The following is a 27,999-nucleotide window of genomic DNA, read 5'->3' as shown; positions in this document are numbered from 1 at the left end:
TGTGCCTCCAATTACCGGTTGCAACAATGTTGCAAACGGGTAATTGGCAATCTATGTAATGTATTCTTTGTCCTCTGGGTGGCCGCCATTCGGGAAACGAACACGTGGCGGCGGCCATCTTAAACTCCCGAACAGCGGTGTTTTGCCGTCGAGTGTCTGGAACTAAAATCGGACACTCGACTAGGCAAACACCGCTGAGACCTCCATACTTCCAGAAGTTCGTATGGGAACTACCGAACGGCCCGCCGTTCGGTAGAAAGAACCCCACGAACTAGGGGATTCATTCGAATGCCCCTTAGGCTCCATAAACCAGGCAATTCGTTTGTTTCATTCCCTTTTCTGTGACCGATCGCAGGGCCAAAATACATGGAACTGTTTTCGGATACTTTACCCATGCGGTCGGTCAAATCTTTGGAACCCTATATCTCCCGAACCGTTTATCCGAATGAACTGATTTTTGGATATGTTGTCCCCCTGAATAAGCGATGCTGGATTTAAAGGTGTACCCCCTGTTTTTGGGGTACATCCAGAACTTGGCTAAAAATGTGTACCGTATAATTGGGTTTACTGTTATCTGAGGGGAGGGGATGTGTGGGTTGAACCATGTATGTGATTGGTTATTTTATGCCTCCCCCTGGGTGTGGCCTGTAAGTGTAGAAGTGTAATAAAAGCCAGGCTGGATGAGCCAGTCCAGAGTTCCTGTTTTACCCTCAAAGTGAAGTGTCGTCTCATTATTGGGGGAAGGATTTATTGCATGCTGTTCCAGTTGACTGCTAGGAGTGTAAGCCTATTCGTATGGTTCCTATTCAACTGTCTACAGCATTCAGAGGCTTGAGAAGATTCTTATGCTGCATCGGTTCGGTGATTGTGGTGTCTGCCAGGGTGCTTGGAGTCCTCAGGAAACGCTAGGAGCATCCTTTAACGGAGGTACCCAGTTGGGGTACCAGGCGATCCGTTACAGCCACTTCGACTACTTCGACTGTATCCGAAGTGCCATATCAAACCTACCCATTCTTTGCACTACACAATTAAAGGGCCAGAAACAGTTTTTGTCTTTAAGTGCAAGGCAAGGTGGATGATGGCAATAAAACAAAGGGTAGAGGTTCTCAGGTACCATGGTAAGTGGCTGATGCAGATCAATTGCCAAACAGGGGCATCTGTTACAGATGGGACAGCCAAAAAGGGGTTCCGCTACAGCCCTTCTCTGAACTCTCTCTAAAGTATCAATATCCTTCTGGAGATACGGTCTCCAGTACTGCGTACAATACTCCAAGTGAGGTCTCACCAGTGTTCTGTACAATGGCATGAGCACTTCCCTCTTTCTACTGCTAATACCTCTCCCTATACAACCAAGCATTCTGCTAGCATTTCCTGCTGCTCTATTACATTGTCTGCCTACCTTTAAGTCATCAGAAATAATCACCCCTAAATCCCTTTCCTCAGATGTTGAGGTTAGGACTCTATCAAATATTCTGTACTCTGCCCTTGGGTTTTTACGTCCAAGATGCATTATCTTGCACTTATCCACATTAAATGTCAGTTGCCACAACTCTGACCATTTTTCTAGTTTACCTAAATCATTAGCCATTTGGCTTATCCCTCCTGGAACATCAACCCTGTTACATATCTTAGTATCATCAACAAAAAGACATACCTTACCATCAAGACCTTCTGCAATATCACTAATAAAAATATTAAAGAGAATGGGTCCAAGTACAGATCCCTGAGGTACCCCAATGGTCACAAGCCCAAGCTTCGAATATACTCCATTGACTACAACCCTCTGTTGCCTGTCACTCAGCCACTGCCCTACCCATTCAACAATATTGGGATCCAAACTTAAAAGTTTGCAGTTTATTGATAAGCCTTCTATGTGCAACAGTGTCAAAAGCCTTACTGAAATCTAGGTAAGCAATGTCTACTGCTCAGGAACAATCCATAGAGTAGTAATTCCAGCAGGCAAAATAATCCAACAATATCCCAACAGCACTCCCAATAACTGGACGACACACAGCATCAGGAGCAGAACTGATGTTTAATGACAGGGACTCTGCTTTTATGCATTGCTCCCCTGCAAGGGAGACGCCCACAGATAATTAGGCATTAACCAATCAGACAATGGTTACATCCCACAGATTCCCTCCCCTCTGCTTGGGAGATAATTGAGTTTCTTACTGTATCTCCTCAATTATCTCCAAGCTGAAACGTATAAATTTTTATACATTATTATAACTTTATGAATTTGTATCACACAGGAATAAAACTTATATTTTTTATGAACCACACAACTTGGGGAAAAACATATTAAAAATGTGTACAAATCGGTTCAGTGGTTCCCGAGATATTGAAAAAGTCTCTTTAGACCGACCGCACGCCTGTTTGCATGCCCAAAACAGTTCCACAGATTCAGGCTGTGCGGTCGGTCTATTTCTGCCTTGAAAATTGACAAAGTCCCATCCGAAGGTGGCGTTCGAATAGTCGAACGCACCACCCTGATCTATAATTTTAGTTACCCAATCAAAAAAATCAATAAGATTAGTTTGGCACAATCTCCCTGAAGTAAACCCATGTTGTTCTCTACCACCTCTGCTGGAAGGCCATCCCATGCTTCTTCTGTTGTTCCAGCTGCCCTCTTTCTACAATAAAGTTATCTTTATATAAAACTGGTATACCTTAAAAAAACCTTTTTGTTGCATTTTACATCCTGTTTAATATTTCAGGAGGCTGCATCACGTTTACTGTTACAAGGTTTCCATGGTTTCTGGAGGTTTATGTAATGTTTACGTCAGTTTGCTGTATATTTTCAGCGTGTCTGTTGATATCCTGTGTATATATATATATTTGTAGTCGGGGCAATCAAGTCGTAATAAAAGTACCGTATATACTCGAGTATAAGCCGACCCGAATATAAGCCGAGGCCCCTAATTTTACCCCCCAAAACTGGGAAAACGTATTGACTCGAGTATAAGACTAGGGTGGGAAATGCAGCAGCTACTGGTAAATTTCTAAATAAAATTAGATCCTAAAAAAAATATATTAATTGAATTTTTATTTACAGTGTGTGTATATAATGAATACAGTGTGTGTGTATGAATGCAGTGTGTGCGTATGAGAATGCAGTGTGTGCGTATGAGAATGCAGTGTGTGCATATGAGTGCAGTGTGTATGGGTGCAGTGTGTATGGGTGCAGTGTGTGTATGGGTGCAGTGTGTGTATGGGTGCAGTGTGTATGGGTGCAGTGTGTGCAGTGTGTGTTTGAGTGCAGTGTGTGCAGTGTATGTATGAGTGCAGTGTGTGTATGAGTGTGTGTATGAATGCAGTGTGTGTATGAATGCAGTGTGTGTATGAGTGCAGTGTGTGTATGAGTGCAGTGTGTGTGTATGCGTGCAGTGTGTGTGTGTGAATTCAGTGTGTATATGAGTGCAGTGTATGTATGAGTGCAGTGTGTGTGTGTGTGAATGCAGTGTGTATATGATTGCAGTGTGTGTGTGTGTGAATGCAGTGTGTGTATGAGTGCAGTGTGTGTGTATGAATGCAGTGTGTGTGTGTGTGATGCAGAGTGTGATGCAGAGCCTTGGTGGGGGGTGGGCATTTTAATATATTTTTTATTATTATTTTAATTTTTTTGTTATATAATTTTTTTTATTACTATTTTTATTATTGTATTATTATTATTTTAATTTTTTTGTTATATTATTAATTAATTTATTTTTATTACTATTATACATTTTTTTTGTCCCCCCTCCCTGCTTGCTAGCGTGCCAGGGAGGGGGGCTCCTTCCCTGGTGATCCAGTGGGATTGGTAGTTCAGTGGGGGGAGGAGGGGGCTGTCAGAGAGTTTACTTACCTCTCCTGCAGCTCCTGTCAGCTCTCTCCTCCTCCACGCCGTCCGGTCAGCTCTTCTGTCAGCTCACACTGTAAGTCTCGCGACTTACAGTGTGAGCTGACAGAAGAGCTGACCGGACGGCGTGGAGGAGGAGAGAGCTGACAGGAGCTGCAGGAGAGGTAAGTAAACTCTCTGCCAGCCCCCACAGCCCCCAGTCTGTATTATGGCAATGCAAATTGCCATAATACAGACATTGACTTGAGTATAAGCCGAGTTGGGGTTTTTCAGCACAAAAAATGTGCTGAAAAACTCGGCTTATACTCGAGTATATACGGTAACCTATCATATTATAACCATTAAACATTTTTAAATTGACACCAGTCGGTTGTGCTGTGCCGGAACCCACAAAGCAGTAGGCCTGTAATAAAAGTGGGCAAAAAGAAAAATGCCATACAACCTTATTCATGTAACAAAACATTGTTTATTTGGACAAGTCACGAACAGCTTGTCTTAACTCTGTAACTGGGTTTGGGTATAGCATATATATTCGGAGGATTTCCAACGTGCCATAGCCTTGATGATATGAACGGGAATGTGGTTGGGAATAGGGTTCTAAGTACACCCTGAATGTCAGTCTGCTCTGTTATTACGGCCTTTTAAAACTGTCACAGCTCTGGTGCAAGCTGATAACCTCCAGGACTGGAAGAAATGCCTTGCATTTATTACAAACTGTGACTGTGTGATGTGCTTTCTGTGTCTCTATAAGCATGATGGTAGAATTCCAACACCTACCTCGCACATCCTGAAATGTAACAAGCGCAGCGTCTTCCTCTGCAAGCAGCATGACCTCCTGCACCTCTCCACCTCCGTGTTTTGGGCTCTCGAAGTACAGAATGATGTGATCCTCGGATGTTTTGGGGGGCAAACCCTCCGCCCTGATACTCTTTGTTTCTTCCAATGGATTTGCTGACAGTTTCATCTGATTCACCCTCAAATTACTGGAGAATCTCTTAACAAACCCAGCGATATCTGGTGACAAAAATTAAAACCTTTATTCAGTGAGAATATGGAATTGAATGAATATTGATTATTTTTGATTTGGCGGCTACCTCCCACCAATCTCGGACAGGCCAGGACAGAGTGGTTTCAGTGCTACGCTCAGATTGATGGATCCTGTGTTACACCATGTAAGTCACATCGTACAGAACAGGATGTGAAATCAGACATGATACAATATATACACTGCCCTCTGTCTCTCACCCATGTGACACGTGAAGCTGACCACGGCAGCGTGGATCTCAGGGACCATCTCCACGTGGAAATCTCGTCCTTCTTCCCTCTCGGTGATGTTCTCCAGCAGGAGTTTCAATATGTCCAGAGAGCAGGAATGGTGAACGTTCTCAATAACCGTTACGGAGAATGGAAAGTCTTGGTCTTCGTTATCCGCTGCACTGCGCGCCCCACGGGTGGGTGTATCTATATCACAGAGGAAAAATAATCATAAAAATACTAAACATTGACTTCTTTAGCCCCTTAAAGCGACACTCCACACACCTAAAGCCGTTTATCTTGCTGAAGTGCTTTATGTGTGAAGGGTGTGTCCTCTTTATTTCATTTTACAGCAATTGTCACTGTTATAAATGAATCTTGTTACACCCCACTAGTGGTGGTTCGAGTGTCCCATTAACCTTTGTTTACACTCTCTCTGGATGTCAATCAGATAACCGGTCCTGTTACTTCCTGGTTTGTTTAGCTCAGTGGAGATAAACTCAAGAGGCAGCAATTACCCAGAGCATCTGCCTAGTAAAGACTTCTCATTGAGCAGCATTGGGAAGTCTGTGATTGGACAGCCACAGAAAGTCTGGGCGGGGATAGAAGGGGAGGGCTTGCAAAGGCTGCAGACAAGAGATCTGCAGCTTTTACAAACTGTTTTAAAATATATCTCTAGTGAAAAAAAAGGAATAATTGAATACATTAATGGTTTCATTTGGGGTATATCTACTAAAGTGATTTTTATTTATTTTGTATTTGGGCAATGGAGTGTCCCTTTAAGAACCAAGGTGATTTTCCACTGAAATGTTGTCCTTTGTGCTTTGGGTTGTAGAGCCATAATTCCCACTTCATGTAATAGAACACATTATATATTGGTTTTATAGGACAAATAGCTATTTCTTATCTGTTTATATACATGACTCATTAGCTAGTATAAATAAAACTAAAATAAAAAATGGGGAAAAAACATATTTATATGACAACGTTGTTTATATTAATTTGTGCACAACTCGTGCAGCAAAAGGAAAATAGATCGAAACAGATTAAATTGTTTGTTCTGATTTTTGAAATACGTCCTATGCCTAGCATTTCATTAATAGGACACAAACACTGCAGCATGTTTACTAACGGGGATATTCACCAAACACTAATGTTTGTCTGAATGGAAACAACCAAACCCGCACCACCCGGCTGAACGATTCGGTGTCTGGTTTAAAATCAGCGCTTTTCTTAGACGTTATAGGATCTGAATTATTTACAAGAATATTAAAAGACAATTTGGAGTGAATGCATCCAGCAGGACACACAGTCCCAATGTATCGCTCATTGTAAATATCAGAACCATTTGCTTACTTGCTAGACAGCCATTACTATAAAAATCAATAACATTAAATCTTTCGGGGGTCAATATGACCCCTGTGTAAATATAGGGAGGGTTAACATCTCCTGCACATCTCATTCTCCTATGTGTGTGGTCATATCTACTAAATGGTGCACAGCCAGAAACCGACCTTCATTGCTGTAGCCGCTCCCCACCCCTCACTGTGCCCCTGCCCATGGCAATCAGATGTGGGCTAGATTTTAATTATAGTAAAGAACAAAACCCTGTTCTCCCCCCTGCTCCCACCCGTGGTCAGCCATAATAATACATGGAGCATTAACTGTCTGTGCGCCAAAATTGAAGAATTTGAGAACTTTGTCAACTCAACTATTTAGTTTCATTTTGAAATACAATTGCAAGTTCAACACAAATCAATGTTTAGTGAATAAACCTCTAAAACCTACTTTTACATTTTTTGATTTGGTAATATTAGAAAACCAGTTAATTGACATTGAAACAATGCTCTATGTTATAATATATCAATAAGAATTAATATGAATATAGATGATAAATATATTCAACCCCCCCCCAAAAAAAAAAATGCACCCCAAAGCAAATAATATTTGGGTGAGCTAGTCTGTCAGACGTTTTGTGCTTAAAATTAATACTAGAGTAAAAATCACAGCTTAGCGACTGCATCTTGTTTGCTGGTAGAATGGAAAAGACATTCATTCAATGAGAGATAAGATCTGTGTCCATTGTTTAAAGGGACACTATATTCACCAGAACAACTACAGCTTATTGTACAGTATACAGCTTATTGTTCAGTATACAGCTTATTGTTCAGTATACAGCTTATTGTTCAGTATACAGCTTATTGTTCAGTATACAGCTTATTGAATTTGTTCCAGTGAGTAGAATCATTCCCTTCAGGCTTTTTGCAGTAAACACGGTTTGTTTCAGAGAAAATGCAGTGTCTACATTACAGCCTAGGGATACCTCCAATGGCCACTCCTCAGATGGCTGCTAGAGATGCTTCCTGGGACAGTGCTGCACAGTGTGACTGACATTTAGTGTCTCCACCCTCTGCATGCAGACACTGAACTTTCCTCATATAGATGCATTGGTGCAATGTATCTCTATGAGGAGATGCTGATTGGCCAGGGCTGTGTTTGGCTTGTGCTGGCTCTGCTCCTGATCTGCCTCCTTGACAGTCTCAGCCAATGATATGTGAAAACATTGTGATTGGCTCAGATAATCACTTCTGATGATGTCAGCCAAGAAGGCAGACGTCATATTCCGGCACCCGGCGTCACCAAACCACGCGAGGGAGCAGTGAGGAGCAGATAGAAGATCCCCAGGGAAAGCCCCACATCGGCTCCCAAAGGTAGGGAGCAATAAAGAAAATGATGTGTGTGCACGAATGTGTAAATGTGTGTGTGTGTCTGTCAGTGAGTATGTGTGTGTGTCTGTCAGTGTGTGTGTGTGTGTGTGTGTCTCTGTCAGTGTGTGTGTGTGTGTCTCTGTCAGTGAGTATGTGTGTCTGTCTGTCAGTGTGTGTCTGTCAGTGAGTATGTGTGTCTGTCTGTCAGTGAGTATGTGTGTCTGTCTGTCAGTGTGTGTCTGTCTTTCAGTGTGTGTCTGTCTTTCAGTGAGTGTGTGTGTCTGTCTTTCAGTGAGTGTGTGTGTCTGTCTTTCAGTGAGTGTGTGTGTCTGTCTTTCAGTGAGTGTGTGCGTCTGTCAGTGAGTATGTGTGCGTCTGTCAGTGAGTATGTGTGCGTCTGTCAGTGAGTATGTGTGCGTCTGTCAGTGAGTATGTGTGTGTGTGTGGCAATGAGTGTGTGTGTCTGTCAGTCAGTGAGTGTCTGTGTGTCGGTCATTGAGTGTGTGTCTGTCTGTGTGTGTCTGTAAGTGTGTCTGTCAGTGAGTGAGTGAGTGTTGCATTGGTTGCGACTGAACAGTGGAGTACCTGGAGGTGCATGGAGGCACACAACGCCACGTCACATTCCAACGTGTGAGCCGCCAATGAGCCGCACACTCCTCTCCTGGGTGGCCGATGTTCGGTAGTTTCAATCGGTACTTTAGGGAAACGTACGAACAAAAGCATACGGACAGGAAATTCATGAATCTAATGCAAACAGACGAACCAGCAATACAGGTTTATGCAGCAGGGTTCGTCACACGGCTCCCCCCTTGTGGAACACTCCGGCAGACCCGGCTTGGCCCTTTAGCGGGTCAACTTGGGGATGACCGGACTAGGAGGTAGCAAGAACGTCGGTTTGCCGTGATAATCCATCTGCATTCCCATTCTGCTTACCGGGTCGGTAGATGATGGTGAAGTTATATGGTTGTAATGCTAAACTCCACCGCAGCAGTCTACCATTGTCTCCTGAGACCCGGTTAAGCCAGACAAGGGGATTGTGGTCCGTGATAAGGGAAAATTCCTGTCCATACAAATAGGGACTCAACTTTTTCAATGCCCAGACCAGGGCCAAACATTCTTTCTCCACTGCCGCATAACTCACTTCTCGGGGTAACAGCTTTCGACTGAGATATGCGACAGGGTGTTCTCCTCCATCTTCCCCGACCTGGCTTAGCACAGCCCCCAGTCCATACATGGAAGCATCTGTATGGACGAGAAAACGTTTGTTAGGAACTGGGGCAGCCAGGACAGGGGCATTCACGAGAGCCTGCTTAAGTGCTTGAAACGCAGCTTCACAAGCTGGAGACCACAGAACCTGCTTAGGGAGGTTTTTCTTAGTCAGGTCAGTCAGGGGTTTAGCTATAGAGCTGTAGTCGGGGACAAAGCGTCTGTAATACCCTGCTGTCCCTAGGAAGGCCAATACCTGGGTCTTAGTGATAGGTGTGGGCCAGTTCGCTACTGCCTCTATCTTGGCTGGCTCTGGTCTCTGGCTCCCACACCCCACCCTGTGACCCAAGTATTGTACCTCAGCCATGCCTAGATGACACTTCTCTGGCTTCAATGTCAGGCCAGCGGCCCGAATTTTATCCAGTACTACCCCTACATGCACCAGGTGTTCCTCCCAGGACCCACTGTAGATCGCAATATCATCCAGGTATGCGCAAGCAAATTCCTGAAATCCATCAAGGAGTCTGTCCACCATACGTTGGAAGGTAGCTGGGGCATTCTTCATCCCAAATGGCATAACCTTAAATTGGTATAAGCCAAATGGGGTGACGAAGGCCGACTTGGGGATAGCGTCCTTGGCCAGGGGAATCTGCCAGTAGCCCTTACACAGGTCTATGGTGGTCAGATAGCGTCCCCTGGCAATGCGGTCTAACAATTCGTCTACCCGGGGCATCGGGTAGGCGTCAGTGGTGGTCCGCTCGTTGAGCCTCCTGTAGTCCACACAGAACCGGGTGGTCCCATCTTTCTTAGGTACCAGGACTACAGGGGAGGCCCAAGGGCTATCGGAGTGCTCGATGACCCCAAGCTGGGTCATCTCTTCTATCTCCTTCCGCATTCCTTCTCGGACTGCTTCAGGGATACGGTAAGGGGGCTGTCGTAAGGGGTTCTGTCCAGGGGTCTCTACCTTATGTACAGCTAGGGTAGTGTAGCCGGGCTCTTGGGAGAACGTCGCCTGCTTCTCCCACAGAAGCTGTTTTGCCTGTCCTTTCTCTGCGGGGCTTAACCTGTCCCCTAGCTGTACAAGGTTAGTCAGGTCCGTCTGGGAACCTCTTGCTAACAAGTCGGGTAAGGGTAAACTTTCGGTATCGTCTGCCGCGGGGGCACATACTGCAGCTACATCCTCAGGTCGTTCCTGATACTCCTTTAGCATGTTCACATGAAAGGATCGCTGGATCCTGTCATCTGAACAGCTGGCTATAAGGTAGGTAGTATCACACACCTGAGCTACCACTTTATACGGGCCCTGCCAAGATGCCTGCATCTTGTTCGCCTTCACAGGTTTGAGCACTAGCACCTTCTGCCCAACCTGGAAGACTCGCTGTAGGCACCCCGATCGTACCATTCCCTCTGTCTCCCCTGGGCCACCTGGAGGTTCTCTCTTACCATCAGAGACAGTTTCTCCATGCGGTCCCGAAGTTCCAGAACATATGGCACTATGGGGGTCCCTTCCTGCTCTGTCTCCCCCTCCCAGTGGCCTCTAATGAGATCTAGGGGTCCGCGGACCCTTCTCCCATAAAGCAGCTCAAAGGGGGAGAACCCAGTAGATTCCTGGGGCACCTCTCTGTAGGCAAACAACAGATGAGGCAGGAATCGCTCCCAGTCTCGGCAAGTGTCAGAAAAGGTCCTCAGCATCTGTTTGAGGGTGCCATTAAATCGCTCGCAGAGACCGTTAGTCTGTGGATGGTATGGGGAACTAAGTATCGGTTTAATGCCGCATACCCTCCACAGCTGCTGGGTGAGCACAGCGGTAAATTGGGTTCCCTGGTCAGAGAGGATCTCTTTAGGGAACCCAACCCTGGTAAAGATTCTAACCAGGGCATCAGCAACTGTCTCTGCCTCTATGTTAGACAGCGCTACTGCCTCTGGATAGCGAGTGGCATAGTCCACCACGGTGAGAATGTATTTCTTACCGGATGGACTAGCCCTGGCCAGTGGACCCACAATATCAACGGCTATGCGGGCAAAGGGCTCCCCAATAATAGGCATTGACATAAGCCTAGCTCTTGGGTGGTCCCCCCGCTTCCCTACCCGTTGACAAGTGTCACACGTGCTACAATATATCCGCACAGCCTGGTTAATCCCTGGCCAAAAAAAGTTCTGCATAATCCTATGGCCTGTGCGGCGGGACCCTAGATGTCCGGCTAGCGGAACATCATGCCCTATCCGCAGAATCTCCCGCCGGTATTTCGCGGGCACTACCCGCTGTCGATTCGGCGGAGGGGCAACACTTTTCTGGGACGGCTTAGGGATCCGATATAACCTGTCCCCCACCCACTCATACCGCTCCCCCTCTGCTCCTTCTTCTCCAGTATCTGCTCTGCCCCTATATCTCTGGAGAGATGGATCTGTCTGGGTTTCCCTCCCGAACTCCTCTGGGGAATCCCAACTAGCTAAAGCCTGCCCTGGGGTGTCAGTCGAGGAATCGGTTCTTACCTGGGTCTCTGCAGCAGGTGGGCTGGTTCCAGCAGCACGGGTCTGAGCACGGGTATTCACTGGATTGGCTTCGGCAGGTCCCATAGCAGCATAGGCAGAAATCAGAGGGGCCAAATCATTTCCCAGCAAAACATCAGCAGGCAAGTCCTTCATAACCCCCACATTCACATGTCCGGATCCCACTCCCCAGTCCAAATGAACCCGGGCAAAAGGCAGGCGGAACACGGCGCCTCCTGCCACCCTTACTGCTACATTATTCCCAGTATGTTGGTGTTCCGAAACCAGGTTCTTTTGGAGCAGGGTCATAGTAGCTCCGGTGTCTCTCAGACCAGTGACCACTTTCCCATTCAGCTTAACGGTCTGCCTGTGCTGTTGGCGGTTGTCCTGCTGAGCTGCTTGTACTGGGTCTGCTTCGTGTAGGATACCCCAAAACTCCTCCTGCTCAAGGCAGTGAGCAGAAGGCTGAGGTGGCTGCTGGGCTCCGCCGGCTGGTCTTCTCCAGGACTGTGCTTGGCTGGCATTGTTTAAGGGTCATTCTGGTCTTTTATGCCCCATTTGCTTGCATCCACAGCACTGGATCTGGTTTGAGTAACCCCGGGCGTTGAATCGGGCTGACTGCCCATAGTTGGTTGCTGGCGGCATAGTGGGGGTACGTTGTGCTGGGGGGTGATATATGTTGGTGGTTGGAGGTGCTGCCGGTTTGTATACCACTCCGGCAGGGACCTTGGCTGCTGTCTGATCGAGCTTACGTGCATCAGTGTATTCGTCAGCCAGACGAGCAGCTTCATGGAAGGTAGCGGGTTTACGATCCCTGACCCACTCACGAACTCCTGCAGGTAACCTGTCAAAGCAGTGTTCTAGCAGGAATACTTGCAGCACCTCTTCCCCAGTTGCCGCTTGGCACCCTGTCATCCAGTGGGCTGCCGTGCGGTGTACCCGGCATGCCCATTCCACATAGGAATCACCAGCCTGTTTATTAGTGTCCCGGAATCGCCTCCGGTACGCCTCAGGCGTAACAGCGTACCGGGCCAAAAGGGCATCTTTTACTGCCCGGTAGCTAGTGAGTTCCTCCTCTGGGATGGCCCGAAAAGCTTCACTGGCCCGGCCGGATAATTTCCCAGAGAGGATAGGAACCCATTCTTCTGCGGGCACCTGGTGTAAAGCACACTGTCGTTCAAAGTCCGCCAGGAACCCGTCTATCTCTCCCTCAGTCTCAACAAAGTTTCTGAAAGCAGCAAACGGTACCTTTTTCTTTCCATTATTATTATGGGGTACCTCTGCTGCTGCAGCTCCTCTCCTCTGGAGCGCCTGTTGTGCTGTCACTGCGGCTTGCACTTGCACCACAATATCCGCTGCAGGGTTGGGGCCAAAGTGTGCCAGCCTTATCTGAACTGCCCGGTTAAACGATATCTCCTCGGGTGTTAAATCCAGCAGGCCAGGCACATTAGCTCTCTCCATTCCCTGTGCTGTATCCATCTCTACCAATATAGCAATAATCTCTCTTTTCTTGAGATTGCTCGCTGATCGTCCTCTGCACTCCAAAATGTCTTTAAGGGTAGCACGCCTTAATTCCTCATATTGCATTTCCAATCCGGGGTGTGTAGCTGGCCTTCAGGGCGGTGGGATTCATCCCGTCGCTTGCCACCAATTGTTACGACACTCACCGCCTGGGGAATGAAGCCGCCGTTTAGTCGATAATCCCCTTTCTCCAGAAATGCAATTTCAGTCCAACCGATCATAAAACTCCCGAACGGAGCATACGAATGCGGTAACTCCCGATCAGCAATCCATCTGAAATCCTTCCACAGCTAGAAATAAACGAAAGCGCTGTCCCAATAGTCAATCCCTCCACAAACGAGACAAAGCTCCGTTTTGAAGGTCAAGCAGTAATGTGTTTAATGGGGGCTACCTGCCCAGTATTTATGCAGGTCTCCACCAGGTAGACACTCCCCTAGGGGACCTGGTGGAAGACTGTAAAACATTTTAGACAGTAGCCAATCACAGTGGCTATAACACAAGCCCTTCCCATTTTACCCATAATACATCTTTTCCTATCCCGGAGATAATTAGGGAGAAACCTAATTAATTCCGAGGATAGGGACCATCGCCATTTTAAAATCAAATACAAAAAATGCAATAAAATACATAATATCAGAAGTACCGAATATATAGTGTTTGTGCAACGTATCCCCAGATAGCCTGGATCTGAGGGCATATTCCTACCGAATAGCGCTCGCTCAGGTCCGATGTACACAGTCCAATCGCCATGGAGTCAAAGTCTCTCATAAGTCCTTCGGTATACGAATGACTCCATGGGACGGCTATCTGGGTAAGTTCATACGAATGAAAGAAACTCTCGAACGGACCAGTGTTCGTATGCCTCCAAGAGAATAGAAGGGGGACGGCCGTCTCCAGCGGTGTTCGGTAGATAAAGAGTCCGTTTTTAGATCCATAGGTTTTGCACCGAACACCGCTGATTCGCCTCGTGTCCAAAATGGCCGCCGCCTCGTGTTCGGCATACGAACGACGACCACCCGTACGAATGGAATGGAGAGGTGTTTGCGGTTAACCACAACGTTCTAATTTGTGGTCAAGGTGTTAATGAGCCGCACACTCCTCTCCTGGGTGGCCGATGTTCGGTAGTTTCAATCGGTACTTTAGGGAAACGTACGAACAAAAGCATACGGACAGGAAATCCATGAATCTAATGCAAACAGACGAACCAGCAATACAGGTTTATGCAGCAGGGTTCGTCACAAACCTACATTATGCAAATGTACCTATTGTAGGCTGCTTAAACCATTTTTATCTATTGGGGACAATGCTCTTTCTGGACCCATGAATATTAAACACAGTGACAGTTTTCAAAATAGATTTCACAACCTATCTGTGACAGATCCATCTGTCTAGGTACTATCTGCTGGTTCGTCTATTTTGTTATGCATTCATGGAATTATCTGCCCGTACGTCCCTGTTCGTTTATATCAGTTTATACCGAATAAAACTACCGAACGGACGGCCACCCAGAAAAGAAGTGTGCTGCTGGTTAACCTATTAGAACGTTGTGGTTAACCGCAGACACCTCTTAATTGGAACCATATGCAGGGTGGTCGTCGTTTGTATGTCGACCACGAGGCGGCGGCCATTTTAAACACGCGAATGAACAGCGGTGTTCGGCGATGAACTTATGGGACTCCAAACGGACACCTTTTCTACTGAACACCGCAGAAACTGCCGACCGCCCTTCTTATCATCGGGCATACGAACGCCGGTCCGTTAGGGACTTTTTATTGTACGAATGGACTTAACCCAGATAGCCATCCCATGGAGTCATTCGTATACTGAAAGACTTTGACTCCATGGCGATTGAACTGTGTGAATTGGGTCTGAGCGCTATTCGGTAGTAATGTGCGCTCAGATGAAGGCTATCTGGGGATACGTTGTACGAATTAAATGCATTCGGTAGTTTTACATTTATGGATTTTTATGTGTTTTTATTATACCATGTACTATGGCGGTTTGCCTCTATCCATGGAGATAATGGATTTCTTCCCAATTATCTCCAGGATAGAGAGGAGGGGTTTACTTGTACAAAGGGGAGTGTTTATACCTGAGACACTGTGATTGGCTACTGTACTTCATTTGTCCCAGTCTTCCATCTGGTCCCCTAGGGGAGTGTCCACCAGGTGGGAGACCTGCATAAATACCGGGCAGGTAGCCCTCATTAAAGCAGATTCCTGTTTTACCCTCAAGACGGAGCTTGGTCTCGTGTTTGGGGGGATTGCTACTTGGGAGTATTATTTCGCCTGTTCTAGGAGAGGAGGAGTTCGGATGATTCTCTGTTCGGGAGTTTGGAGCATTCCCTTATATTCCGTTCGGGAGTTTGGCGGTCTACAGCAACAGTGCCTGTGTCTCTAAAGGGGGAAGATCTACTAAACGGCGGTTTCACTCATTTATGCTGGGAGTGTCTTAACACTATCCAACGACCCCACTGTGGATGTCCACGACAAACTAAACTGCTTTGCATGTAGAAATAGACAAACTTGTAAAAAAAACACGCACATTAATCAGCAATATGTTTTTGGTCCACAAGAAGACAGGAATTTTCTGTCCAGTCATCTGAGGGACCTGAACCGACACATCATGTATTATCACTTCAAGATGGAAGGCATCTATCTTCTATGCGACCTCCTCTGCAAGGGAGACTGGTTCTCCCAATGCGATTTCAAGGATGCATGCCTTACTGACGGTCATTTAAAAACATCATCCTTTTCTCCAATTCCATTGGCTACAAGACATTTGGCAGTGCAGCTGCCTCCCCTTCAGCCTTTGTTCTGCCCCTTGGGGTTTCATCAAGTTGACGAAACTAGTTATGGCTCTACTCCGCTTGCAAGGAATTAGGTCCATCATTTACTTGGACGAAATTCTAATCATGGCTCAAGATCGTCAGCCTCTGCATCACCAAGCGGACATGACCCCCGCACTACTTCAAAATCTAGGATTTATCATACATTTTCAAAAATCTGCTCTAGAAACCCCACAAACAGTGCGATTTCTTGGATTTCAGATAGACTCCATCCAAGCTATCCTTCAACTACCTTCATTCAAGATCAGAGCCATAAAAAAGGACACTCGGAAACTATTGTCCTCGTGTAACAGATAGCCTGTTATGGATTCTGTCTTACTTTTATCCCTGGATATTATTTTTCTTTATTTACTTTGAAGCTGGGATTTATGGGTTCTAAAATCCCTAATTGTAAATATTTGGACTCTGAACAATTGTTCTTCAAACTTTCGAAGTGGTCGAAGTGGCCGCCATTCGACATTCTAACACGTGGCGGCGGCCATCTTATTTGGTCGAATGTGTTCAGCTGTGTTTTGTCATCGAGTTCATGGAACTCAAATCGGACACGCAACAGCACGAACACCGCTGAACAATTACCTTCAAGGGAACTTCGACTATTCGAAAGGGAGTCAAACGGCGTTCAGTGAGTCAAAGCTCACGTACAAGGGACACACATTGACTATGTTCATTCAACATTACGTTGAGTAATTCGAACGGTACTTCGACTGTTGGAAATAGACCGGCCGCACAGCCTTATTCTCTGGAACTGTTTTGCGCATGAAACCATGTGTGCGGTCGTAATCAGTTTAAAAAAGACCATTTAGGTCAAAATGTTACTGACTGTTGGGTTACATAAAACCCTGCCCCATCAATTTCGTTGACTGCCTGGACCTTCTTATATTTACTGGTACCTGGGACTTGGTGCTTGTCCGTGGTTTGGCTGCACCCAGCACTATATTTCTTGGATAAGTGCAGTTCGTGATTTGTTTTTTCTGAATGATATCCTTAAACAACATTTTATGCCAAGCTACCACCTCCGCTGGAAGGCTATTCACTGCATCAATAAATGTTTGTGTCAATATTTACTGACATTAAAGGGATCCTATAGTGACAGGAAAACAAACCCGTTTTCCTGGCACTATAGGTTTAATAATTACCCCTCTCCCTTGCGCCCCCCCCCCCCCTCCGGTGGGGTAGAAGGGGTTAGCCAGCGGGGGAGACCTAATGCAAATGCATTATTCAATGCTTTCCTATGGGGAAAATCTGACGCTGGAAGTCCGTGAGGACCAAAAGTCTGTTTGGATTCCGGAAGCACCCCCAGTGGCCCCTAATTAGCTGAAGTGGTCTGGGTGTTTGGTTGTCCCTTTAACCCCTTAAGGACCAAACTTCTGGAATAAAAGGGAATCATGACGTGTCAGACATGTCATGTGTCCTTAAGGGGTTAAAGGTGTCCCTTTAACCTCACATTGCCTTGACTCCAGTTTCAGGTTATGTTCAAACTTTCCTCTTTCAAAAGAAAACATGCTCCTCTTTGTTAAAGGGACACTCTGTGCACCATAACACTGCAGCTCGTTGTATTATTACAGCTCGGTGTATTGTAACAGCTCATTGTATTATTACAGCTCGGTGTATTGTAACAGCTCATTGTAGAGGTGCTTCCGCAGAAACAGTTGATAAAACTCAGCTATTTCAATAGCCAACACTATAGTGTTCCTTTAAGTCACATGACAAAATATATGTAATATTGTTCCCTACTTATTATATCAGAACAATACATGCATACAGGAATTCTTACCTGGCTCTTGAATGCTCAGTCTTGATTCTAAACCCTGAAAGATGCAAAATGTATTAAACTTATAATATAGATCCATTATTTTATAGATGTGTTCAGAATAACAGTGCACACATACACACACACAAAAATAATCTAATTTTACAATGCTACTTAAAATCACCTATTTCAGTAAAGAAATATGGGGTTTCAGTTCCACCATATGGCCATATTGTGTTAAGCCCACGCCACGTCACAGCAGCCCGAAGAACTCACGCAGAGACTGGAGAACCCATACAGAGCCCAGCCACGCAGAGACTGGAGAACCCATACAGAGCCCAGCCACGCAGAGACTGGAGAACCCATACAGAGCCCAGCCACGCAGAGACTGGAGAACCCATACAGAGCCCAGCCACGCAGAGACTGGAGAACCCATACAGAGCCCAGCCACGCAGAGACTGGAGAACCCATACAGAGCCCAGCCACGCAGAGACTGGAGAACCCATACAGAGCCCAGCCACGCAGAGACTGGAGAACCCATACAGAGCCCAGCCACGCAGAGACTGGAGAACCCATACAGAGCCCAGCCACGCAGAGACTGGAGAACCCATACAGAGCCCAGCCACGCAGAGACTGGAGAACCCATACAGAGCCCAGCCATGCAGAGACTGGAGAACCCATACAGAGCCCAGCCACACAGAGACTGGAGAACCCATACAGAGACTGGAGAACCCATACAGAGTCCAGCCATGCAGAGACTGGAGAACCCATACAGAGCCCAGCCACGCAGAGACTGGAGAACCCATACAGAGCCCACGCAGAGACTGGAGAACCCATACAGAGCCCAGCCACACAGAGACTGGAGAACCCATACAGAGCCCAGCCACACAGAGACTGGAGAACCCATACAGAGCCCATGCAGAGACTGGAGAACCCATACAGAGCCCAGCCATGCAGAGACTGGAGAACCCATACAGAGCCCAGCCACGCAAACAGAGCCCAGCCACACAGAGACTGGAGAACCCATGCAGAGACTGGAGAACCTATACAGAGCCCAGCCATGCAGAGACTGGAGAACCCATACAGAGCCCCGCCACGCCGAGACTGGAGAACCCATACAGAGCCCAGCCACGCAGAGACTGGAGAACCCATACAGAGCCCAGCCACGCAGAGACTGGAGAACCCATACAGAGCCCAGCCACGCAGAGACTGGAGAACCCATACAGAGCCCAGCCACGCAGAGACTGGAGAACCTATACAGAGCCCAGCCACACAGAGACTGGAGAACCCATATAGAGCAAATGCAGAGACTGGAGAACCTATACAGAGCCCAGCCACACAGAGACTGGAGAACCCATATAGAGCAAATGCAGAGACTGGAGAACCCATACAGAGCCCAGCCACGCAGAGACTGGAGAACCCATACAGAGCCCAGCCACGCAGAGACTGGAGAACCCATACAGAGCCCACGCAGAGACTGGAGAACCCATACAGAGCCCAGCCACGCAGAGACTGGAGAACCTATACAGAGCCCAGCCACACAGAGACTGGAGAACCCATATAGAGCAAATGCAGAGACTGGAGAACCTATACAGAGCCCAGCCATGCAGAGACTGGAGAACCCATACAGAGCCCAGCCACGCAGCGACTGGAGAACCCATACAGAGCCCAGCCACGCAGAGACTGGAGATCCCACACAGAGCCCAGCCACGCAGAGACTGGAGATCCCACACAGAGCCCAGCCACGCAGAACCCAGAGAACTCGTACAGAGCTCAGCCACACAGTGACTGGAGAACCCATACAGAGCCCAGCCACGCAGCGACTGGAGAACCCATACAGAGCCCAGCCACGCAGAGACTGGAGATCCCACACAGAGCCCAGCCACGCAGAGACTGGAGATCCCACACAGAGCCCAGCCACACAGAACCCAGAGAACTCGTACAGAGCTCAGCCACGCAGTGACTGGAGAACCCATACAGAGCCCAGCCACACAGAGACTGGAGAACCCATACAGAGCCCATGCAGAGACTGGAGAACCCATACAGAGTCCAGCCATGCAGAGACTGGAGAACCCATACAGAGCCCAGCCACGCAGAGACTGGAGAACCCATACAGAGCCCACGCAGAGACTGGAGAACCCATACAGAGCCCAGCCACACAGAGACTGGAGAACCCATACAGAGCCCAGCCACACAGAGACTGGAGAACCCATACAGAGCCCAGCCACGCAGAGACTGGAGAACCCATACAGAGCCCAGCCACGCAGAGACTGGAGAACCTATACAGAGCCCAGCCACACAGAGACTGGAGAACCCATATAGAGCAAATGCAGAGACTGGAGAACCTATACAGAGCCCAGCCATGCAGAGACTGGAGAACCCATACAGAGCCCAGCCACGCAGCGACTGGAGAACCCATACAGAGCCCAGCCACGCAGAGACTGGAGAACCCATACAGAGCCCAGCCACGCAGAGACTGGAGATCCCACACAGAGCCCAGCCACGCAGAGACTGGAGATCCCACACAGAGCCCAGCCACGCAGAACCCAGAGAACTCGTACAGAGCTCAGCCACACAGTGACTGGAGAACCCATACAGAGCCCAGCCACGCAGCGACTGGAGAACCCATACAGAGCCCAGCCACGCAGAGACTGGAGATCCCACACAGAGCCCAGCCACGCAGAGACTGGAGATCCCACACAGAGCCCAGCCACACAGAACCCAGAGAACTCGTACAGAGCTCAGCCACGCAGTGACTGGAGAACCCATACAGAGCCCAGCCACACAGAGACTGGAGAACCCATACAGAGCCCATGCAGAGACTGGAGAACCCATACAGAGTCCAGCCATGCAGAGACTGGAGAACCCATACAGAGCCCAGCCACGCAGAGACTGGAGAACCCATACAGAGCCCACGCAGAGACTGGAGAACCCATACAGAGCCCAGCCACACAGAGACTGGAGAACCCATACAGAGCCCAGCCACACAGAGACTGGAGAACCCATACAGAGCCCATGCAGAGACTGGAGAACCCATACAGAGCCCAGCCATGCAGAGACTGGAGAACCCATACAGAGCCCAGCCACGCAAACAGAGCCCAGCCACACAGAGACTGGAGAACCCATGCAGAGACTGGAGAACCTATACAGAGCCCAGCCATGCAGAGACTGGAGAACCCATACAGAGCCCAGCCACGCAGAGACTGGAGAACCCATACAGAGCCCAGCCACGCAGAGACTGGAGAACCCATACAGAGCCCAGCCTCGCAGAGACTGGAGAACCTATACAGAGCCCAGACATGCATAGACTGGGGAACCCAGACAGAGCCCAGCCACACAGAGACTGGAGAACCCACACAGAGCCCAGCCACGCAGTGACTAGAGAACCCATACAGAGCCCAGCCACGCAGAGACTGGAGAACCTATACAGAGCCCAGACATGCATAGACTGGGGAACCCAGACAGAGCCCAGCCACACAGAGACTGGAGAACCCACACAGAGCCCAGCCACGCAGTGACTAGAGAACCCATACAGAGCCCAGCCACGCAGAGCCCGGAGAACTCATACAGAGCCCATGCAGAGCCCGGAGAACTCATACAGAGCCCAGCCACGCAGAGACTGGAGAACCCATACAGAGCCCAGCCACGCAGAGACTGGAGAACCCATACAGAGCCCAGCCACGCAGAGCCCGGAGAACTCATACAGAGCCCACGCAGAGCCCGGAGAACTCATACAGAGCCCAGCCACGCAGAGCCCGGAGAACCCATACAGAGCCCAGCCACACAGAGACTGGAGAACCCATACAGAGCCCAGCCACGCAGAGACTGGAGAACCCATACAGAGCCCAGCCACGCAGAGACTGGAGAACCCATACAGAGCCCAGCCATGCAGAGACTGGAGAACCCATACAGAGCCCAGCCACACAGAGACTGGAGAACCCACACAGAGCCCAGCCACGCAGAGACTGGAGATCCCACACAGAGCCCAGCCACACAGAGACTGGAGAACCCACACAGAGCCCAGCCACGCAGTGACTAGAGAACCCATACAGAGCCCAGCCACGCAGAGACTGGAGAACCCACACAGAGCCCAGCCACGCAGTGACTAGAGAACCCATACAGAGCCCAGCCACGCAGAGACTGGAGAACCCACACAGAGCCCAGCCACGCAGTGACTAGAGAACCCACACAGAGCCCAGCCACACAGAGACTGGAGAACCCACACAGAGCCCAGCCACGCAGTGACTAGAGAACCCATACAGAGCCCAGCCACGCAGAGACTGGAGAACCCATACAGAGCCCACGCAGAGCCCGGAGAACTCATACAGAGCCCAGCCACGCAGATAACCATGGAACAGCCTGGAGTATAGTGTACACAGAATACAATAAAAATGTCCTCACTATGCAAGTGGCTTATATTATGAGATTTTATGTTCTCTCCATAATTACTAGTTATTTTATTTCCGCACAGCTTTTTATATGTCATGATAAGGACATCCTGAACTTTGCTTATGAAGCTCCACGGGCTGATACTGCCCTTTAAAGGAAACGGCCACTATTGCAATAATCATCCACAGAAATAACACCCACACAGAGAATGAAGAATGCAGCACCATCAATGTACAATGTACGAGAGAATTCTAAAAACATTAAAAACAAATGTACTAAATCAAAAATAAGGAATATCAATAAAAACGCCTGTCCGTCCGTCTATCTCTCCACTTGTCTGTCTCCATTCTCTTCCCGACAGCCCTTCTGTCTGTCTGTCTTTGTAGGTTTGTCCATCTTCCTGACAGTCTATTTGTCAGACTGTGTGTGTGTCGGTCTGTCTGTCTTTGTAGGTTTGTCTGTCTCCCTGACAGTCTATTTGTCAGACTGTGTGGGTGTCGGTCTGTCTGTCTTTGTATGTTTGTCTGTCTCCCTGACAGTCTATTTGTCAGACTGTGTGTGTCACTCTGTCTGTCTTTGTAGGTTTGTCTGTCTCCCTGACAGTCTATTTGTCAGACTGTGTGTGTGTGTGTGCCGGTCTGTCTGTCTTTGTAGGTTTGTCTGTCTCCCTGACAGTCTATTTGTCAGACTGTGTGTGTGTGTGTCGGTCTGTCTGTCTTTGTATGTTTGTCTGTCTCCCTGACAGTCTATTTGTCAGACTGTGTGTGTCACTCTGTCTGTCTTTGTAGGTTTGTCTGTCTCCCTGACAGTCTATTTGTCAGACTATGTGTGTGTGTGTCGGTCTGTCTTTGTAGGTTTGTCTGTCTCCCTGACAGTCTATTTGTCAGACTATGTGTGTGTGTGTCGGTCTGTCTTTGTAGATATGTCTGTCTCCCTGACAGTCTATTTGTCAGACTGTGTGTGTGTGTGTGTCGGTCTGTCTGTCTTTGTAGGTTTGTCTGTCTCCCTGACAGTCTATTTGTCAGACTATGTGTGTGTGTGTCGGTCTGTCTTTGTAGATATGTCTGTCTCCCTGACAGTCTATTTGTCAGACTGTGTGTGTGTGTGTGTCGGTCTGTCTGTCTTTGTAGGTTTGCCTGTCTCCCTGACAGTCTATTTGTCAGACTATGTGTGTTCTAACGGATCACCTGGCACCCCGACTGGGTACCTCCATTGAAGGATGCTCCTAGCGCTTACAGAGGGCTCCAAGCGCTCCGCAGACACCACAACCACCGCTGCTTGGTTGGGGTCTTGCCGTCTCCTACCCACCCTGGACCTACGACAAGGCTCAAGGTTTCAGTGGGTGAACCTCTCCTCCAAGCGAGTGAAGCAGGAACAAGCTCTTAAAAGAGCTAAGACGTGATTATCCAAGGGATCATGCAGAGCATAGCAATCCCTTGTGGTGATATAGCAATTCCCCCAATAAGAGACAGGACTCTAGATTGAGGGTGAAGTAGAACTCTGGTTTAATGACACACACTCTGCTTTTATGCGATTCTCCCCTGCAAGGGAGACGCCCACATACAATTATACATTACCCAATCACACAATGGTTACATCCCACAGATTCCCTCCCCTTAGCATGAGAGGTAACACAATTATACGTACAGTTAAAACATACATTTTACCCAACTTTCATAACTCTAAAACCATACATCCAATATTAATAGCAGTTACATATTATAAATCAGCACATTCCAAATACAAACATACCCAGAAATCATTCGAATCCGTTCAGCTGTTCGGGAGATAAGTATGTCACTTTTGACCGACTGCAGGCACATTTTCATGCCCAAAACAGTTCCATGGATTTGGGCTGTGCGGTCGGTCTATTTTACACTGAGAAAACGACTAAGTCCCATTCGAACGAGCGTTCGAATCTTGGAACGGGACTTAGTCTCCAGCCGCGGTGTCGAAGAAGGTACGGGTCAGCGGTGTTCGTGCAATTGGGTAGCCGAAAACAGTTCCATAGATTTGGCTGCACACACCGCTGACCGTGTTCGAATAAGTTAAAATGGCCGCCGCCACGTGTTCGTTTGTCGAATGGCGGCCACTTCGACGACTTCGACAACTTCGGCACTTTGACTGCATCCGAAGTGCCAGTTTAAAAGTTGTAACACTACTCCAAAGTATTTAAAGGGCCAGGAACAACATTATAAAAATCCATTGTGCCCAAATGCAGTTCTTAAAGGGCAATACATCCCAGGGCCATAGTCGCGGGGCAGGAGGCTAGCGATCAGTCCTCTCCAATGCCCAGTGGCAAATGGCAGTTTGTCACATGTGTGTGTCGGTCTATCTGTCTTTGTAGGTTTCTCCGTCTCTTTGACAGTCTATTTGTCAGACTATGTGTGGGTGTCGGTATGTCTGTCTTTGTAGGTTTGTCTGTCTCCCTGACAGTCTATTTGTCACACTATGTGTGTGTCGGTCTGTCTGTCTTTGTATGTTTGTCTGTCTCCCTGACAGTCTATTTGTCAGACTATGTGTGTGTGTCGGTCTGTCTGTCTTTGTAGGTTTCCCCCGTCTCCCTGACTGTCTATTTGTCAGACTGTGTGTGTGTGTCGGTCTGTCTGTCTTTGTAGGTTTGTCTGTCTCCCTGACAGTCTATTTGTCAGACTATGTGTGTGTGTCGGTCTGTCTGTCTTTGTAGGTTTCTCCGTCTCTTTGACAGTCTATTTGTCAGACTATGTGTGGGTGTCGGTATGTCTGTCTTTGTAGGTTTGTCTGTCTCCCTGACAGTCTATTTGTCACACTATGTGTGTGTCGGTCTGTCTGTCTTTGTATGTTTGTCTGTCTCCCTGACAGTCTATTTGTCAGACTATGTGTGTGTGTCGGTCTGTCTGTCTTTGTAGGTTTCCCCCGTCTCCCTGACTGTCTATTTGTCAGACTGTGTGTGTGTGTCGGTCTGTCTGTCTTTGTAGGTTTGTCTGTCTCCCTGACAGTCTATTTGTCAGACTATGTGTGTGTGTCGGTCTGCCTGTCTTTGTAGGGTTCTCCGTCTCCCTGCCAGTCTATTTGTCAGACTATGTGGGTGTCGGTATGTCTGTCTTTGTAGGTTTCTCCGTCTCCCTGACAGTCTATTTGTCAGACTATGTGTGTGTGTCGGTCTGTCTGTCTTTGTAGGTTTGTCTGTCTCCCTGACAGTCTATTTGTCAGACTATGTGTGTGTGTCGGTCTGTCTGTCTTTGTAGGTTTGTCTGTCTCCCTGCCAGTCTATTTGTCAGACTATGTGTGTGTGTCACTCTGTCTGTCTTTGTAGGTTTGTCTGTCTCCCTGACAGTCTATTTGTCAGACTATGTGTGTGTGTCGGTCTGTCTGTCTTTGTAGGTTTGTCTGTCTCCCTGACAGTCTATTTGTCAGAATATGTGTGTGTGTCGGTCTGTCTGTCTTTGTAGGTTTGTCTGTCTCCCTGACAGTCTATTTGTCAGACTATGTGTGTGTGTCGGTCTGTCTGTCTCTGCCTCGATATTTGGATTATCCCCACATTCTGTTGCTGTCACACCCAGGGTTACCTTTAAGGCGTCTTTTGAAGTTTCTGGCAAAGTGACAATAAGGTTTAACATGTTTTCTTGGGATAAATTCAGAAAATGGCTCTGTTTCCGCAGCACCGCATCCCGCACTAGAAAATAAAATGCTCCCCAGTGAGTCTTTACATGTGGTACACTTTGTAGCATGTATCATGACGAGAGACATACACTATGCTGGCGTGCACTCAGGGATATGTACTAATATAATTCAACCAGGGGAATGGTACAGACACAGCATGGGGGGCTGGGGGTAATGGGGGGCTGGGGGTAATGGGGAGAGTGTGTGATAAAAGGCATGGAGTGCACTCAGGGATATCTACTAATATACTTCAACCAGGGGACAGGTACAGACACAGCATGGGGGGCTGGGGGTAATGGGGGGGCTGGGGGTAATGGGGAGAGTGTGTGATAAAAGACATGGAGTGCACTCAGGGATATGTACTAATATACTTCAACCAGGAGACAGGTACAGACACAGCATGGGGGGCTGGGGGTAATGGGGGGCTGGGGGTAATGGGGAGAGTGTGTGATAAAAGGCATGGAGTGCACTCAGGTATATGTACTAATATACTTCAACCAGGAGACAGGTACAGACACAGCCTGGGGGGCTGGGGGTAATGGGGGGGGGGGACTGGGAGTAATAGGGGGAATGGGAGAAATGTGGGACTGGGGGTAATGGGAGAACTAGGGTTAATGCGGGGACTGGGGTGTGGCGGCCACCCCGAGAGAAGAGGGGTTTATGCCGCCAGAGATGTCCTTTCCCCCTAGTATGAGCAATGACGTCATTACCCCCAGCCCCCCCATTACCCCCAGGCCCCCATGCTGTGTCTGTACCTGTCTCCTGGTTGAAGTATATTAGTACATGTCCCTGAGTGCACTCCATGCCTTTTTTCACACACTCTCCCCATTACCCCCAGCCCCCCATGCTGTGGCTGTACCTGTCTCCTGGTTGAAGTATATTAGTACATATCCCTGAGTGCACTCCATGCCTTTTATCACACACTCTCCCCATTACCTCCAGCCCCCCATTACCCCCAGCCCCCCATGCTGTGGCTGTACCTGTCTCCTGGTTGAAGTATATTAGTACATATCCCTGAGTGAACTCCATGCCTTTTATCACACACTCTCCCCATTACCCCCAGCCCCCCCCATTACCCCCAGCCCCCCATGCTGTGGCTGTACCTGTCTCCTGGTTGAAGTATATTAGTACATATCCCTGAGTGCACTCCATGTCTTTTATCACACACTCTCCCCATTACCCCCAGCCCCCCATTACCCCCAGCCCCCTATGCTGTGGCTGTACCTGTCTCCTGGTTGAAGTATATTAGTACATATCCCTGAGTGCACTCCATGTCTTTTATCACACACTCTCCCCATTAACCCCAGCCTCCCATTACCCCCAGCCCCCCATGCTGTGGCTGTACCTGTCTCCTGGTTGAAGTATATTAGTACATATCCCTGAGTGCACTCCATGCCTTTTATCACACACTCTCCCCATTACCCCCAGCCCCCCATGCTGTGGCTGTACCTGTCTCCTGGTTGAAGTATATTAGTACATATCCCTGAGTGCACTCCATGCCTTTTATCACACACTCTCCCCATTACCCCCAGCCCCCCCATTACCCCCAGCCCCCCCATGCTGTGTCTGTACCTGTCTCCTGGTTGAAGTATATTAGTACATATCCCTGAGTGCACTCCATGCCTTTTATCACACACTCTCCCCATTACCCCCAGCCCCCCATTACCCCCAGCCCCCCATGCTGTGGCTGTACCTGTCTCCTGGTTGAAGTATATTAGTACATATCCCTGAGTGCACTCCATGCCTTTTATCACACACTCTCCCCATTACCCCCAGCCCCCCCTTACCCCCAGCCCCCCATGCTGTGGCTGTACCTGTCTCCTGGTTGAAGTATATTAGTACATATCCCTGAGTGCACTCCATGCCTTTTATCACACACTCCCCCCATTACCCCCAGCCCCCCCATTACCCCCAGCCCCCCATTACCCCCAGCCCCCCATGCTGTGCCTGTACCTGTCTCCTGGTTGGAGTATATTAGTACATATCCCTGAGTGCACTCCATGCCTTTTATCACACACTCCCCCCATTACCCCCAGCCCCCCATTACCCCCAGCCCCCCCATTACCCCCAGCCCCCCATGCTGTGCCTGTACCTGTCTCCTGGTTGAAGTATATTAGTACATATCCCTGAGTGCACTCCATGCCTTTTATCACACACTCTCCCCATTACCCCAGCCCCCCATGCTGTGGCTGTACCTGTCTCCTGGTTGAAGTATATTAGTACATATCCCTGAGTGCACTCCATGCCTTTTATCACACACTCTCCCCATTACCCCCAGCCCCCCATGCTGTGGCTGTACCTGTCTCCTGGTTGAAGTATATTAGTACATATCCCTGAGTGCACTCCATGC

General features: G+C 48.3%; 1 protein-coding gene across 1 annotated transcript in view; it reads right to left on the bottom strand.

The window, feature by feature from the left end:
- Nucleotides 1-26,816, bottom strand: part of LOC134571092 (protein mono-ADP-ribosyltransferase PARP14-like) — an 87,119-nt gene extending 60,303 nt beyond the window's left edge. Inside the window, exons 1-5 of the mRNA XM_063429157.1 lie at nucleotides 26,753-26,816; nucleotides 25,556-25,662; nucleotides 17,643-17,676; nucleotides 5,087-5,302; nucleotides 4,619-4,855 (exon numbers count right to left, since the gene is read on the bottom strand). Of these exons, the coding sequence (XP_063285227.1) occupies nucleotides 4,619-4,855; nucleotides 5,087-5,302; nucleotides 17,643-17,676; nucleotides 25,556-25,662; nucleotides 26,753-26,801 (643 nt within the window). The 5' untranslated portion in view covers nucleotides 26,802-26,816. The remainder of the gene's footprint in view (nucleotides 1-4,618; nucleotides 4,856-5,086; nucleotides 5,303-17,642; nucleotides 17,677-25,555; nucleotides 25,663-26,752) is intronic.
- Nucleotides 26,817-27,999: the final 1,183 nt, after the last annotated feature.

Source organism: Pelobates fuscus, chromosome 8 (assembly GCF_036172605.1).
Source record: "Pelobates fuscus isolate aPelFus1 chromosome 8, aPelFus1.pri, whole genome shotgun sequence".
In the NCBI taxonomy this organism is placed as follows: domain Eukaryota; kingdom Metazoa; phylum Chordata; class Amphibia; order Anura; family Pelobatidae; genus Pelobates; species Pelobates fuscus.
This window is presented reverse-complemented; position numbering and strand designations above follow the sequence as displayed.